The sequence below is a fragment of the Engystomops pustulosus genome, chromosome 3 (assembly GCF_040894005.1).
Source record: "Engystomops pustulosus chromosome 3, aEngPut4.maternal, whole genome shotgun sequence".
Lineage (NCBI taxonomy): Eukaryota > Metazoa > Chordata > Amphibia > Anura > Leptodactylidae > Engystomops > Engystomops pustulosus.
Genome location: NC_092413.1, coordinates 210,045,765 through 210,063,631, shown reverse-complemented (window position 1 = coordinate 210,063,631; position 17,867 = coordinate 210,045,765). Strand labels below are relative to the sequence as shown.

The following is a 17,867-nucleotide window of genomic DNA, read 5'->3' as shown; positions in this document are numbered from 1 at the left end:
GAAGGGCTCGCCCTCAAGAAATTGCCAGGTCCGGATGGCTTAACATCTGAGTTTTATAAGACCTTTAAGGACGCCTTGGTTCCCCTCTTGACTGAGGTATTCAATGAGTGTCTTTCCTCGGGAGCTCTGCCGAAGTCAATGAGGAGGTCAGCCCTGATCATTCTGTCAAAGGGTACGGACCGATCTCGTGTTGAGAACTGGCGCCCCATAGCGCTTCTCAATACGGACAGAAAGGTTTTGGCAAAGGTGCTGTTTAATCGGCTGGTGCAGTTTGCGCCCCGGATCCTTTCGGGGACCCAGCACTGCTCTGTTCCAGGCCCCAGTACATTTAGTGCTGTGCTTTGTGTCCGGGAGGCAGTGGAGCAGGGCGGGGCTGGTAACTGGAAGGGGTACTTGCTGTCCTTGGATCAGGCAAAAGCATTTGATCGGGTTAACTATGAGTACCTCTGGTCTTTCCTTCTGAGGTATGGCCTGCCTGGTGGGTTTGTCAATAGGCTGAAAGTTTTGTATGCAGGGGCAGAGAGTTTCCCACTTGTGAACGGTTGGATTGGCCGCTCTTTTGAGGTCGGGTCTGGTGTTCGCCAGGGTTGTCCTCTGAGCCCACTACTGTACGTGTTCACGATTGACCCATTCCTTAGGAGGGTTGATCGTGGGTCGGGATGAATCGGGCAGCACCGGAAGCCACTCTTAGAGTGGTAGCGTATGCCGATGATGTCACCGTTTTCGTGTCCTCGGGAGGGGAGGCGCAATGGGTGATGTCAGAGGTTGACCGCTACTCAGAGGCTTCTGGGTCCAAGATCAACCGGGATAAGTGTGAGAGTCTCTGGCTGGGAGAGGGGGATCCAGGCTTTGAACTCCCGGACACTCTTCAAGGGCTCCAGGATTCTGCCAAAGTTCTCGGCATCGAATTTGGCCAGGGGGATTACCCCATGCAAAACTGGGACGGCAGGCTTAAGATCGCCGCTCAGAAGGTGGACCAGTGGAAGGGTTGGTCTTTGACCCTCAAAGAAAGGGTTAACCTGATTAAAACTTACCTGCTCCCGTTGCTGATTTATCTGGGCAGTGTGTGCATGTTGCCAGAACCCCTCTGGACTCGGGTGTACAGTCTGTTCTTCCAGCTGTTATGGGGGAATAGGCTGAACCTAATCAAGAGGGAGGTTACTTACCGCACGAGGAGACAAGGAGGGTTGTGTATGGTCAACCCTGTGGTGTTCCTAGTGAATACCTTTCTTAAGATCAATGTAGCAAACCTCTGGAAAGAGAGGGCTCCTCCGTGGGTATACTCCTGCAGGGGATGGTTTCGGCCTTTCTTCCAGGAATGGGAGACAGGAGGACAAGTGAAGGATCTCCGTACACCGCATGGGCATCTTCCGGCTTACGCTACCCCGGTTCTGAAGGTGATTCGCCGGTGGGGTCTGGGAATGTGGGAGATCAGGACCATGTCGAGGAAAGTCCTTGACAAGAGGGTTCTGTTGACCCATTTCCAGAAGCCTCTGGCCCTCAGGGATTGCCCAAGTCGGGATCTGGGGGTGGGTTTGAGTTTATTGTATTCCATCAGGATCCCCTTGAAGTTTTGGGATGTGACTTGGCGCTGCTTCCATGGAAAGCTGTGTGTGAGGGACAATCTGAAGTGTAGGAGCTCTGAGGAAAGGGGTTGTCCCCGGGAGGAGTGCGGTGGCCTGCTGGAGAGCATGGACCACTTCCTGCTTCATTGTCCCTTATACACAGAGGTGTACAACCGGGTGGGCGCTTCCCTCCATTGGCCCGGGTTGGCCGGTCTCTCCTATGCGGAGTGGGCCTATGGAGCATTCAGAGGCCTGGGTGGCCGGGACCGCTGCACGTTATTCCTAGTTAGCCTAGTGGTCAGGTACCACACGTGGAACGCACGGTGTTTAGTATCGACGCAGCGTAAAATCCTCCCGGTGGATGAGGTGGTTAGGAACATTGTGGGTGACCTGGTGAAGGTGCGCTCTCTGGAGTATGAGAGGCTGGGCACGGGGAGGGCCTCTCTCCTTTGGATGGGGTTCTCCTTTAGTGTCCCTTAGTCTGTCGTCTCCTCTCCTGGTGTTGGGCTGATGCTGACACTGTAGATTTTTGTTTTGTGTTGTGAGGTTATAGTGATGTAGGGGCTTGCAGGCGCCGAACCTGGGCTTTATGTGGTTTTGATTGATGTTGTTGAGATTTAATTTGTATTCTGTTTTCTTTATGTTGTGTTGTAAATACTGTATATAGTGTGTATATTGTATATAGTGGGGTTTGGGATTAGTGTTAGGTTGGGAGGGGGGTGATGGTGGTGGGATTTACGAACTGACCTTGGACTCTATGACCCTGGGCACTGGTCTGGACTACTTAACGCAAACTTTGGACGTTAGACCAGTGTCTGGGGGGAAGGGGAGGGTGCGGGCGAGGGATTTAGTTTAGTGTAGTGTTGTGTGTATTTGTTATTATATATTTAAAAAAAAAAAAAACGGGTGTGGGATGTGATCTGTGTGGGGTGGTTTGTTATTAGAGGGTGTGGGGTGGGTTTATGTATATTTATGGTCATTTATGTTTTATTTGCGGGTGTGGCTTGTGTTGGGTGGGGGTTGTGGTAATTGGTGTTCATTTCGGTGTATTGTAAGTTATTATTTTTACTAGGTGTGAATGTGGCTGGACCAGCAGGTAAGATATTGTATATAGTGTATATTATGTTTTGTTTGTATTGTTATGTTTTTTACTTTTATATAAAATAAAAGATCTACAGGATGTAACTCAGGATCAGTACAGGATAAGTAATGTCATGTATGTGCACAGTGACTGCACCAGCAGCAGAATAGTGAGTGCAGCTCTGGAGTATAATACAGGATGTAACTCAGGATCAGTACAGGATAAGTAATGTCATGTATGTACACAGTGACAGCACCAGCAGCAGAATAGTGAGTGCAGCTCTGGAGTATAATACAGGATGTAACTCAGGATCAGTACAGGATAAGTAATGTCATGTATGTACACAGTGACTGCACCAACAGAATAGTGAGTGCAGCTCTGGAGTATAATACAGGATGTAACTCAGGATCAGTACGGGATAAGTAATGCCTGTATGTACACAGTGACTGCACCAGCAGCAGAATAGTGAGTGCAGCTCTGGGGTATAAAAGTTCAGTATCCCATATAAAGAGAAGTGTATCCAGGCTCACACTTCTATTCAGTGAGATTTATAGTTCTAGTCTAGAGCTTAACTTTCTCTTACTGTATGAAGATCATTTGTCTCATTTACATAAATAAATAAAATAATAATTTAATTCAGTGATTAGTAATTCATCACTGCACCACGGAAAAGCTTTTCTGAACTTCAGACTAATGAACCTTGAATCCACCATCTCCTTCCATTTTATTGGTAAAATATAATTTCGGTTGCAGTTTATTTTTATTCTCGCTTCGCACCAAAAGAAAAGCTGCTTTAATTAGTGAAGTTTACGCAGATTTCTGCCCCCCCCCCTCCCCTGCCGGGAGTTACATAATGTATATCTGCACGGAGAAAGCCTTATCAATACTCCAGTCAGATGCAGAACCCCAAGCCAATTACAGAGAAGTGCTCACCAGGAAAGATTTACATCTTCAGGAGATGCCGGACGCCTGAAGTAGAAACCCGATAACTGATTTCTAAAGACTTCTCCACGTGGAATTGAAGCAAGGTCCTCCAATCAATCATGAGATACGATCAAGGTCAGACCGAGCCCCCAAATTGTACTTCAGTGGTCCCAATTTTAAAGGGAACCTGCCACCAGGAGACCCATTTTTAGCACTCCCCCAGTCCCCACAGAGCATAGTACATACACTGCCAAAGTGTTTTTGTATTAAAAATTGGTTTTACAGAAAAAAAGATATGTTATATTGTACCTTTCATTAGCATCTGCTGTGTGACTAGGCAGTTGCCCAATGGGAGGAGCTGGAAAGGAGCAGTTACCCCCACCCTTGTGAAACTGCTTCTCCATGTGACCTTTTCAAATATATGAAAACACCCATCACTGGGCTTAGCGACGCCCCCTGCTCCTCTACAGCCAATCCCGAGTGAGGGGAGTTATTCATATATTTGAAAAGGTCACATGTTTCCCAAGGGTGGGGGGGGGGGAACTGTTCCTTTCCAGACCCTCCCAGGGGACGAGACCTAAATGTCCAGTAGAAGACAATTGCACATCGAGGAGACATTGAAGAAAATCAGTTACCCCTAAGGTTATGGGATAATTCATCACTCATCTGCTGAAGATGACTCAAGACTCTTCTTATACTCCAAGGATGGCTTTCAGCTGAGGACCCACATGGCCAAGGCAGATCCTTAGGTGACAACGTGATTTATAGGGGATTTTGAAGACCAAAATATTGATGAACTATCTTTAGGATCATCCGTATCCTATCGGTGGAGGTCCAACAACTGGCAACCCCACCAATTAGATGTTTGTAACATTAAAGGGGTATTCTCGTCTGGGCATTCACATTCAGTTTCATTGATCAGCCATATGTATACATTTCTTCAATGAGAAAATGTAGTCATATGGTCCCTTAGAAACAAGACTATGTCCTTGGATATGACCCCCTCTGCTGGACTGATTGCTCAAAGAAACAAAAGGTTTTTGTATATGAAATGTCTGGAAGTCTCACAGCCGCCCCGTAGTTATGAACGCTGAAGCCAGGCAGGGCTCAATAGCACATGTCTGGCCACCTCTCCCAAAATGTGAGGTGGTCGTATCCAAAGGAAGCTATCTCGTTTTATCATGACTACATTTATGAGAAATTATCTTCACACATGAACATTTTTTTTAATAACATCCAATTGAAGAAGTGGTTGAGTGTGGTCTATATCAATAGATGCCATGCATGGTTACTGTGGAGGTTTTAAAAGGGAATATCAAGGACTAAGGTCCTGTATCAATGACCAATTTTACAATATAATAGTTTGGTGTACCTGTATCTGACACCACCATTGCCTCTAAGCACAACACCGCAGATTTGACAGTGGTTGTGCTTGGTATTGCACGTGGGTTGAAACAGTCTAGTTGACTGTTAGGTGGGACTATACTTGTTAGGGAATGAGAAACTTTGAGTTGTTGGTCAATCCCCAAAGCTAAACTTAAACTGGACCCCAACTTTCACTAAGAGGCACAGCATATATTAGGTCCCAAATTCTGTAAGTAGTATCTTCCTAATTAATTTGAAACTATTTTCCCTGAAAGCCTCCACCACTAGAAGGGACAGAGCCATAACTTAGATCTCCTTGACTCGAATATGAACTCTTTATCAAAGCTCCGCACCTACTGTCTATAATACCATTATCTTCTTATGTGGCAGATCTACCTTGGTGGCTCCTCATTCAACAGGACATATGTGCACCTATAACTCACAACCTAGAACCACACCCCCGAGGAGCAGCTAATTGAATTTATATAGAGTACTGTATATACTTGAGTATAATTTTTTCTAATTTTTTCAGGACATTTTGTGCTTAGTACTTACCTCCGGCGCTCCCCACAGCTCCTCTTCTCCCCATGGCTCTGGTGACTTCTTTTCCCGGCTCTCTTGGCTTCCCAGCAGTATGGCCAGAGGCCTGTGCAAACACCATGACACGATGGAGTCGCCCTCCACCACGACGACCGCCTAGACCAGATCTCCCAGACAGTGTAGAAGATGTGGATGTTGCCCCAGGCCCGGCCTCTGTGCTCTGCTGCTGATCTCCCCTCATACTGTAAATCCTTGTGTATAAGCCGAGGCTTCTAGTTTTACCACAGAAAAATAAAAATGGCAAAAGTTATCGACTTGAGTATAAGCCCTAGGGTAGGAAATGCAGCTGCTACTCTAATAACATGTCCAGCAGCAGCCACACCTCATTAATGAGATGTCCACAGCAGCGCCCCCTCTTTAATGAACTGTCCACAGCAGAGCCCCCTCTTTAATTAACTGTCCACAGCAGTGCCTCCTCTTTAATGAAATGTCCACAGCAGAGCCCCTCTTTACAGAAATATCCACAGCAAATCCTCCCTTTAATGAAATGTCAACAGCAGAGCTCACCTTAAATAAAATGTCCAAAGCAGAGCCCCCCCCTTTAATGTAATGTCCACAGCAGAGCCCCCATTTAATAAAATATCCTCAGCAGAGCCCCCTTTAATGTAATGTCCACAGCAGAAACCCCTTTATTGTAATGTCCACAGCAGAGCCCCCTTTAAAGAAATGACCACAGCAGATTCCCCCATTAATGTAATGTCCACAGCAGAGCCCCCTTTAAAGAAATGACCACAGCAGATTCCCCCATTAATGTAATGTCCACAGCAGATGCCCGTTTTAATGTTATGCCCACAGTAGATGCCCCTTTACAGAAATGTCCACAGCAGATGCCCCCTTTAAAAGAAATGTCCACATGAGATGCCCCCTTTAAAGAAATGTCCACATGAGATGCCCCCTTTAAAGACATGTCCACATCCGATACCCCCCTTTACAGAATGTCCACAGCCCCTGCCCCCCTCTACTATTAATGAAATGTCCACAGCAGGGTCCTCTTTAAAAAAAAAAAAACTCTATACTTACCTTTGGCTTCTTGTCCCCAAGCCTCGCAGCTGCATCTTCTCCTGGCAGCTCTGTCTTCACCTTCCGGCCCGCGTGGCGCGTGCACACACTACGGCGTCACGTGTCCGGAACAGTGCCGCGTCATAGTGTGCGCGTCTGGGTTGAAAGGAGAAGAAGGAGTCAGAGGAGAAGACAGAGTTGCAGGGATTGGGAGAAAAAGCAGAAGGTGAGTATAGAGGTTTTTTTTTTTTAAAGACTGATGGCGGATCTTCTTATAGGGCCCTGGTATGGGCTGGTGCCCGGGGCCTTTGGCTCCCTTAGGGGCCCACACCCACATACTGGCTATATGAAGATCTGCCATTGCTCGGGTCGGCTGTATATGAGTTAACTGAATAGAAGCTACGAAAAATCTGTGTAGATTTCTGAAATGTTACGGTCAGGAGAAGCAGTTAAGTCCTGGACCCCGGTTTCAGTCCGATGTCCTGCTGTTCTATCCACCATTGTCAGCAGGTCAGCGAATGCTATGTTTCCTCTGTCGCATGTGCCGCCTCTTCACCTCGGTGCATTTACTTCGCCCATAACCACAAACCTCCCGCAGGTTTAAAATGCAATTTATACTTTTGTGGATGTAACTTCTATTTACTCCGAATGGTAAAAGTATTTTTTTTATCCCTCTGTGTCTTTATTATATCACCAGAGGGATCCGGAGAGATTCAGCCAAGTAGAAAATTATAGAAAACCTTTTAGTATTCCCTCCGTCCTCCTTCTCGCTAAAAACACTATTTTTCCATTGATTCCGCAATCCGTCTTGTGTCATAATCGCAGCATCAATTACTACAGGATTTTTATTTTTTGCCCTGAGCGAGAAAAAACTTTATCGTAAAACGGTTTGTTGAAATAAATATGTATCCGCCGCTTTGAATAGACGTCTGTGCGGAGAAATTAACATTCTGTCCTAATGGGATCATAGAAAAATGTCATGTATTATTATTGCCGATTCTGTTTTATATTATTTTACTGTTATTTTATGCTCCTACAATAGACTTAAAGGAAACTTTGAGCAAGTTTGACTTAGTGGTACTGCAGACAGTATCAGATGAGGTCCCTGGAGATCTATGCAATTCTAGATTTGTGTGTGTGTTAGTAGCAGCAGGACTGCGAAATATGGATTAATATTCCAGGATTGTAGCTTCTCCACATGCAATGAGATGTGTCCTCACACTGTGGTGCTCCATGCTCACTGCAGCCAATGTTATGTATTGTTGCTGGAGATCTGTGTAATTATATCTTTGTGTTTGTTAGTAGCAGCAGGACTGCGAAATATGAATGTATTCCAGGATTGTAGCTTCTCCACATGCAATGAGATGTGTCCTCACACTGCTGTGCTCCATGCTCACTGCAGCCAATGTTATGTATTGTTGCTGGAGATCTGTGTAATTACACCTTTGTGTTTGTTATTAGCAGCAGGACTGCGAAATATGGATTAATATTCCAGGATTGTAGCTTCTCCCCATGCAATGAGATGTGTCCTCACACTGCTGTGCTCCATGCTCACTGCAGCCAATGTTATGTATTGTTGCTGGAGATCTGTGTAATTACACCTTTGTGTTTATTAGTAGCAGCAGGACTGCGAAATATGGATTAATATTCCAGGATTGTGGTTTCTCCATGTGCAATGAGAAATCCTCACACTGCTGTGCTCTATGTTCTCTGCAGCCGGTCTCAAGTTTTGCCCCTAGAGATCTGCCTTATTATACCTTTATGTGTAAGTGATAGTAGCTGCAGGACTGTGGAAAAAGCATTTATATTTCAAGGTTCTTAAAATTTTATTATATTTAGTTTTCTCCCTGAATATTTGTAAAATTATTAAATGACTGCCCTGTAGTGTCAAGAGAGCATCTTATTTTAATGGATAGTGAAATAAACATGTTTTACAGGAATTATGCGCACCAAAAGGGGTTCCACTAAAAAAATACAACTGCACCCACAAAAAAGACACCCTCATACAGGCACATTAAGGAAAACTTCACTTCCTCTAAGACACAAGCGACGTCATAGGTGCCGCTGAGGCCAATAATTGTCTAATACGCAGCACTTGTGGCCGAGTTGTCACTGCAGAAGTGCCGCACTGCTGGAAGCGGGAGCACGACGCTGGTTTTGTTTGTTACCCATTTCCTGGCCCCCTATGGAGGTTTCCAGGATTCCTGAAAAATCCTTTCAATGGAACCTGGAAGTCAGATTAATTCTCCAAACTTAATATATTTTCATAAGTGCAAAGTGAGTCCCATCAGCGTCTTCCCTGAAGCTGAATCAAGCTTGTTCATGAGTTTCCTGCACAGCCACACCTCCCAGTCCTTGATTGACAGCCCATATGATGATCCCTCAGACAGAGCTGTGCCTGATCTCTATAGTTCCCTTCCCATAGGTCACTTGCCACCTCTCCCCTCAGCTAAGTCCTCCTCCTTGTCACAGAACTGTACGGCAGCTCGTGAGAGGAGCAGAGATTCAGCTGCCTGCAGTTATAGGACCCAGCTTCTGTACAGAGGGGAAGGGAATAGGTGTACTTAATGTAGCTGCTGCCTTATCTGTGTCTCTCACAGGCAGAAGCTAAAGCAAACTACCAATCACAGCATTGCTTTACTTTTCTTTACAAAGAGCAGGGATATGGAAGATGTGAGAGGTACCTTTTTGTGAGCTGCTCTTAAAGGTAGTGTTGTCAGAATTAGTGAGAGAGAATAGCTGATAGGTTCCCTTTAAGGGTTTTAATGAGATAGAACAGCTGATAGGTTCCCTTTAAAAAGCTGTTTATATGGCTTGTTTTACTTATTTTTGGTAGATTCATCAATATACTGTATAGTTGAACTTTGCAATCACTCTTTATTGAAATTCTCTAGAGTTTATGTTTATAGCTTCTAGGGAGACCAATGTGTCTCCAAGGTAACAGACTACAAGTCTTGTGTTGTCTGATCCAGCAATCTACACATCCTTCTAGTAGTCCCCTACTTCATGTTTATGTACAATTAATGGGTTAGCAAGCAGTATGGGGTAGATGAGACAAACTTAAGCACAGTATTCACCAAGGAGAAACATAGATCTGCACAGGTGCTGAATACACAAAACGGTAGGTTGTTTTCAATAAAACCAAGAAGCTACATTTTTTAATTTTGGATGGGTCATTGCAGAAAAATAGAGGTTTTCTTAAGTGTATGCGCAAGATTTCTTCAGTTTTAAGGAGGACGGTTCATCTTGTTAATGCCAGTGAAGACGTTCTGCATAAATAGACGGATTTTTGTACACGATCTTCTTGAGGAGCCTCGTAGACTGAATGTTAATGTGACTAAATAGAACAGATGAACTTACTAAGGTCATAGCTAAAGAAACTCTACTAGCGGAATATGAATATTAAAGGGGATGTCTCATTAAACAATCCCATTATCCAATATGGATGGCTGCGTAAGTATCTCTAAGTAAGAGTGATCATAAACCCTGTCTGTCCAAGTGTTATATGAATGGCCAGAATGTAATACCACATTAACCCAGCAGTGGCCGCTGTAGTGGATACAGTATGTATGACCAGCCTTGATTTCATCCAGCTATATATGTGTTTCATCAAAGATTTTGATAGCCAGATCCATGATAATCCACAGACCTTCAGATCTAAAGAAAAGTTAAATAATATATTCCATATGATCCTAAATTATATTTTTAATCTACAAAACATTTTGAACTTTTTTTCTCCAACCAGGTCCGTAGTAAAATTAAAAGACTCACCCTTCTCCAGCTCCCTGTTCCCTCCCTTTATGGTCCCATCTAGAGATGAGCGGACCCAAAGTTCAAGTTCAGGGTCCGGTGCTTGGGTTTGGGTTGGTGGACGAACACCTAATCTGGCAAATGGACTCCGCTAACAAATAGCCATGTCAATGATTGGCCAGGGGTAACCTGAGTTCTAGGTCAGGTGGCCGATCCCGAACAATGAACTGAAACCTGAATATTTGGACCACTCATCTCTAGTCCCGACCAGACCAGAAGTGCCAAAGCTTCCATAACCGATGCTGCCAATCAATGGGTTCTGCAATCGGTTGACCGGTCCCTTGGCACATCCAGTCGGGAACTAGTTTCATTTACCCGAGCCCGGCCTCCAAGAGTTTTTCCTCTGTGCTTTAAAAATCCCTTTAAGAATGTCTGAAACTATATAAAGCTGTACATTAAGTGAGATGTCTACGGTTTTCCTTCTCTTCTGAAAGCAAGAGTTTCTTAGGAGGCATCACTTTTCCTGCTGTCAAAATGGTGGACACAATAATGGATCCCTTTTGATCCCCATGCACATTGTAACAGCCGATACTGGAGATACAAATAGTGAGTACTCCCAGTAGACCCAAAAAAGGCTTACCACGTAGACAGTCCTTCATCGAGCTGGAGAGAGTGGCAGCCAGGAGGACCAACATATGATGGACCCAACATAATCCAAGAACACTGATCCATCCCAGATTCAGGAAGAGGTCTGAACACTGCCTTCGATTTTACAACCCCCATTTACTATATTTTAGTTGGCCTCACCTACGAGGATGTCCTCATACTATAGCCAGTCACAGTTCTAATATGTAATCATATATGTAAAATGAATCCTTACCCATAGCAAAGAATGGTATGCCCAGCAGAGTCGAGTTATATCTTCCACCCGTTACGAAAAATATCCCTGCCGCGGTGACACTGGAGATACAAATAGTGAGTACTCCCAGTAGACCCAAGAAAGGCTTGCTACGTAGACAGTCCTTCATCGAGCTGGAGAGAGTGGCAGCCAGGAGGACCAGCATAAGACTCACCACAATCTTACTTCTAGACAACTCTATGGTTTTCTGAAAGTCTTTGAGCAAGCTGAAGGACGTCAGTGAGAACATCTGGATATCTGGATGCTCCTCCTGCAGCTGGTGAATGAGTGTGCAAAATTCGGTTTCCCATTGCTCGTTGATGTGGTCTTGGGTAGCGGAGCCATAATTCTGGAGGTAGTAGGTCATTTGAATGGCTCTTGCAGTCTTGACCCGTTGATCTTTGCTGTTCGGGACTTCTGCAACACCTCCCAACTGGTGTCCGATGAAACTCTGTCTTCCATTCTGCAAAAACACAAGATAATCAACGGCATGTAAAAAAAATGCCCAACAAATCCAATAACACACTACGGGTGCTAATATTTATTAAATTCTTCCATTTATTTCTTGTTTTACTAAATACATAGTGTATGGATCATATAGGTAGCGTGTAGAGGATGGGCTCCCTCTAGGTGGCCATTACACACTATGGGCCAGATGTATTACTCGTTTTTTCTGTTGTTTTTGCGCCTTTTCATAGTGTCGGACTGTTGTGCCCATTTTGAGACTAAACACCAAACTAGCTGCACAGTAAAAATAACCATGTTTCCCTCATTTATCCTACCATCCCAGATGTTTTGCTGCACCTAATAATATTCATCATTTGCAACTTTTCATTCAGGTGCAAAAACGGGCACAAAAACACTCCAGCCTGAAGATGACGTAACCTGAGAAGCAGCACAGTGTGATAAATGTTCCCCAACACTGAGCTCACGTGCAGAGCAGCTTATCCCCAGCAGCAGAGCTCAGCAGACACTACAGACACTACCTGCAGCCTCTGTTTACAGTTCATGAGCTTCTATTTACAAAGCAATGTGCAAAAGCCTCAGCTCAGAGCAGGAGAGGAGAGAGGTGAGTAGGATATTGCAGATAGTACAGAGAAGTGTCCCCGTGTAGCAAGAGAGAAGAGAAGTGAGTAGGATAATGCAGATAGTACAGAGAAGTGTCCCGTGTAGCAGGATAGAAGAGAAGTGAGTAGGATATTGCAGATAGGACAGAGAAGTTTCCCCCTGTAGCAGGAGAGAAGAGAAGTGAGTAGGATATTGCAGATAGTACAGAGAAGTGTCCCCTGTGTAGCAGGAGAGAAGAGAAGTGAGTAGGATATTGCAGATAGTACAGAGAAGTATCCTGTGTTGCAGGATAGAAGAGAAGTGAGTAGGATATTGCAGATAGTACAGAGAAGTGTCCCCTGTAGCAGGATAGAAGAGAAGTGAGTAGGATATTGCAGATAGTACAGAGAAGTGTCCCCTGTAGCAGGAGAGAAGAGAAGTGAGTAGGATATTGCAGATAGTACAGAGAAGTGTCCCCCGTGTAGCAGGAGAGAAGAGAAGTGAGTAGGATTTTGCAGTTAGTACAGAGAAGTGTCCCCTGTGTAGCAGGAGAGAAGATAAGTGAGTAGGATTTTGCAGTTAGTACAGAGAAGTGTCCCCTGTGTAGCAGGAGAGAAGAGAAGTGAGTAGGATTTTGCAGTTAGTACAGAGAAGTGTCCCCTGTGTAGCAGGAGAGAAGATAAGTGAGTAGGATTTTGCAGTTAGTACAGAGAAGTGTCCCCTGTGTAGCAGGAGAGAAGAGAAGTGAGTAGGATATTGCAGATAGTACAGAGAAGTGTCCCCATGTAGGAGGAGAGAAGAGAAGTGAGTAGGATATTGCAGATAGGACAGAGAAGTGTCCCCCGTGTAGCAGGAGAGAAGAGAAGTGAGTAGGATATTGCAGATAGTACAGAGAAGTGTCCCCTGTGTAGCAGGAGAGAAGAGAAGTGAGTAAGATATTGCAGATAGTATAGAGAAGTGTCCCGTGTAGCAGGAGAGAAGAGAAGTGAGTAGGATATTGCAGATAGTACAGAGAAGTGTCCCCTGTAGCAGGATAGAAGAGAAGTGAGTAGGATATTGCAGATAGTACAGAGAAGTGTCCCCTGTGTAGCAGGAGAGAAGAGAAGTGAGTAAGATATTGCAGATAGTACAGAGAAGTGTCCCCCATGCAGCAGGAGAGAAGAAAAGTGAGTAGGATATTGCAGATAGTACAGAGAAGTGTCCCCCATGTAGCAGGAGAGAAGAAAAGTGAGTAGGATATTGCTGATAGTAAAGAGAAGTGTCCCATGTAGGAGGAGAGAAGAGAAGTGAGTAGGATATTGCAGATAGGACAGAGAAGTGTCCCCCGTGTAGCAGGATAGAAGAGAAGTGAGTAGGATATTGCAGATAGTACAGAGAAGTGTCCCCTGTGTAGCAGGAGAGAAGAGAAGTGAGTAAGATATTGCAGATAGTATAGAGAAGTGTCCCGTGTAGCAGGAGAGAAGAGAAGTGAGTAGGATATTGCAGATAGTACAGAGAAGTGTCCCCCGTGTAGCAGGATAGAAGAGAAGTGAGTAGGATATTGCAGATAGTACAGAGAAGTGTCCCCTGTAGCAGGAGAGAAGAGAAGTGAGTAGGATATTGCAGATAGTACAGAGAAGTGTCCCCCGTGTAGCAGGAGAGAAGAGAAGTGAGTAGGATATTGCAGATAGGACAGAGAAGTGTACCCTGTGTAGCAGGAGAGAAGAGAAGTTTGTAGGATTTTGCAGCTACTACAGAGAAGTCTCCCCCGTGTAGCAGGATGACCACACTGGTGTCTGAGGAGGATACTGGCCAGAATTACAGGGGGGCAGCAGGAGATCAGCACTGGGGAAAGCCCCTGTTGAGGAGATCACTGGGTGCAGGGTGTCACACACCTGGGTGCTGCTGTGAGGGTCATTCTCATGCTGGGGTGCAGGAGAGAAGCAGAGAGGAGCTTGTAGGGGGATCACATGTAAGTGCCCCAATCTAACATTGCGCCTAAACTGCGCCTAAAGTAAAGTGATTAATAAGAGGCAGGAACTCAACTCATCACAGATGGTTGTAGTTTGTGATAATTCTGGCCCAACAGTGCACCAGAATACAGGCGCAACAACTACACATAAGCGCAGAAAAGTGATACATCTGACCCTATATACACTATTTTAACTCCTATGGAGCCCAAAGCCCCTCAGGCTCATTTGCATAATTTCAAAAGCCTTTTTTTGTGTAAAAACTAGAAGCATTAGAAGCTAAAAGAAGAGCAGATCCTGCCAGAGAGGACACACACCAGTATATCAGTGTACTTGGTTTACAATCCTTCATCCTGGTGGTAAATGTCCTTTAACTGATTTACACACATTTATTTATTTATTTATTTAATATCTAATTATTAATTCACACTTGAAAATACACAATTTTTATCACCATGAAAACAACAACAAAAGAATAAACATTCTCATTGTGACCTCTATATATTCTTTATCCCACATGGGGAATATTATAACAAAAACGATACCAGAATTCCCCCTTTCTTCACCTTTTCCTCCAAAAAAATCTATGTGATCAAAAAGTTATTTATACTCCGATCCTGTTACAATGAAATGTATACAATATTTTTGTGAATTTTTATAGTGAACTGGAATGTTCCTTTAAGGGCACAACAACATGTGTCGGAAATACTGCATATATCTGCGGAACTATCTATATTACATACCAATCACAATACAGGCGGTCCCCTACTTAAGAACACTCGACTTACATACGACCCCTAGTTACAAACGGACCTCTGGATATTAGTAATTTATTGTACTTTAGTCCTAGGCTACAATAATCAGCTGTAACAGTTATCACAGGTGTCTGTAATGAAGCATTAGTGTTAATATTGATTCTTATGACGACCCAACATTTTTAAAATCCAATTGTCACAGAGACCAAAAAAGTTCTGGCTGGGATTACAATGATAAAATATACAGTTCCGACTTACATACAAACTCAACTTAAGAACAAACCTGCAGACCCTATCTTGTATGTAACCCGGGGACTGCCTGTAAAGAAATTTAAAAAAAATTCCAGAATCCAGTGTCCGATGTTTAGGAATAATCTTGTCAAGATTCAATGTCAGTTTTCTGTGAATACTAAAGGACCTGATGGCACCTATGACTTGAGAATGCGCTCATACTCACACACACTCAGCTCTGCTACCTCTGCGGTGACACCACTACATCCCACACATGGATACAATGATTCTCATAGAGGACACAGAAAATGTGTTTTTTTTTCTATTATAACAAGTAGCAAAAGAAAATGAGTCATTGTCTCAGCGGAGAAGGAAGCGCTAACCTCATTATCGGGGAAACAATGGCTGCGGCTCCGTCACTATGTGCCGCATGTGGATTTTGTGTGTCAGATGCACGTGTCTACAGGAGATAACAAATAAGACATAGCTTCCAAATACCCACCGGGAACAGAAGGTGCCAGGACCGGGAGGGAAACATCACCGAGACATACAGAGAGGAACACGGCGTCATGTGTGTAGCCTACAGCAACCAGGACTATAATAGCTATCTATCTATCTATCTCATATCTATCTCCTATCTATCTATCTATCTATCTATCTATCTATCTATCTATCTATCTCATATCTATCTCCTATCTATCTATCTATCTATCTATCTATCTATCTCATATCTATCTCCTATCTATCTATCTATCTATCTATCTATCTCTATCATCTATCTATCTATCATCCCCTATCTATCTATCTATCTCCTATCTATCTATCTATCTCATATCTATCTCATATCTATCTATCTATCTCATATCTATCTATCTATCTATCTCATATCTATCTATCTATCTATCTATCCATCTATCTCATATCTATCTATCTATCTATCTATCTATCTATCTATCTATCTCATATCTATCTCATATCTATCTATCTATCTATCTCATATCTATCTATCTATCTATCTATCTATCTATATATCTCATATCTATCTATCTATCTATCTCATATCTATCTATCTCCTATCTATCTATCTCCTATCTATCTATCTATCTCATATCTATCATCTATCTAATATCTATCTATCTATCTATCTATCTATCTATCTATCTATCTATCTATCTATCTCATATCTATCTATCTCATACCTATCTATCTATCTATCTATCTATCATCTATCTATCTCAAATCTATCTATCTCATATCTATCTATCTCCTATCTATCTATTATCTATCTATCTATCTATCTATCTATCTATCTATAGATAGCCGGGGCCCAGAATACCGGAGTGGCTGGCACGCTGATGTCACGGTGTTTGGTATGGGGGTTGGAGGGCTGTCCTACAGCCTGGCAGGTCTCCGGCAGATGGTGTGTGCAAGAAATATGGAGGGAGAGGCTGATGTACTGGTTCTCTCTGGGGCAACTCCTGAGTGTCTGAAAGACAGGTCCCTGGGTAATGGATGGGGAAGCCCGTGGTGGTAACAGCCGTATCAGACGATGGCAACGTTGTACAAATCAACTCCACGTTCTTTATTGAACAACAGGTAGCAGGCAATGGGCCTAAATGGTCTAACAGCAGATTCCGGTACTGGAGTGGTCGTGGAGAGGGTCCGCAGGAATAGTGCACCAGCCTGGTAGTAGATGCAGGCTGGGATAATGGAGATGGAGCTGTGTCCAAACTGTGAAAGCTGCAGCTCTGGGTTACAGTCTCCTGACTCTGGGTCCTGGGATTGGGTTCGATGGTAGCACTGAAGGTGTCCTGTACACTGACTCCCTCTTCACTCTGTCCATATGCTCAAAGACACTGCAGACTGGACTGGACCATGTGCTCCCCCTGCACAGGGCTTTTGTACTCCCCCTGGTCAGGTGGTAGCAACTCTCCAATCACACTCCAGTTTACAATACAGCCACATAATTGGATCACATCTTACACCCATTTAACTATTGCCTTTTAAGGGCTAATCCTCACGTCCCCACAATCTTTTGCTAACTTTTATTTGGCAAATATGTACATTTTCTAAAGCGGCTACTGAGCATGGAGTAGCCGGAGCTGAGGCTACACGGTGCGGCTACTACACGCCCCAGTAGCCCCTTTGTTCCTCCTACCAAAAATCTCCGTGTGCAGCTCCTCGTAGCTATACGCCCGAGAACCCTGCCGTCTGTGCATGCGCAGTGGCTCTGGCTTCGGAGCAGTGACTGTGCAGCCGTTGGCCTGCTGTTCTGCACAGGCACAGGCGGCAGGTTTCTCGGACGAGGGCGTGCAGGTATGGGGAGCTGCGCGCCGAAGATTTTTGGTTGGAGGAACAAAGGGGCTACTGGGGCGTGTAGTAGCCGCACCGTGTAGCCTCAGCTCCGGCTACTCCACGTCCCAGTAGCTGCTTTAGAAAATTTACAGATTTGCCAAATAAAAGTAAGCAAAAGATTGTGGGGACGTGAGGATTAGCCCTTAAAAGGGCTATCCTCATGTCCTATAGATGTACCTACCACCTGATCTACCTTTATAGGTAGATATGTTTTGGTAGGTTCCCTTTAAGGTACAGGCATCATGGAATAAATATTCATGGCACAATCCATGGATCAACGCGTTTCAGCCCGTATGCGTCATAACTAAGGCCCGTACGGGCTGAAACGCGTCGATCCATGGATTGTGC

General features: G+C 44.3%; 1 protein-coding gene across 1 annotated transcript in view; it reads right to left on the bottom strand.

Annotated features, from left to right (window-relative positions):
• The window catches only part of PTCHD4 (patched domain containing 4), an 82,711-nt gene that overhangs the window by 21,932 nt on the left and 42,912 nt on the right, over positions 1 to 17,867 (bottom strand). The window contains exon 2 of the mRNA XM_072143697.1: positions 11,165 to 11,645. Coding sequence (XP_071999798.1) covers positions 11,165 to 11,645 — 481 coding nt within the window. The remainder of the gene's footprint in view (positions 1 to 11,164; positions 11,646 to 17,867) is intronic.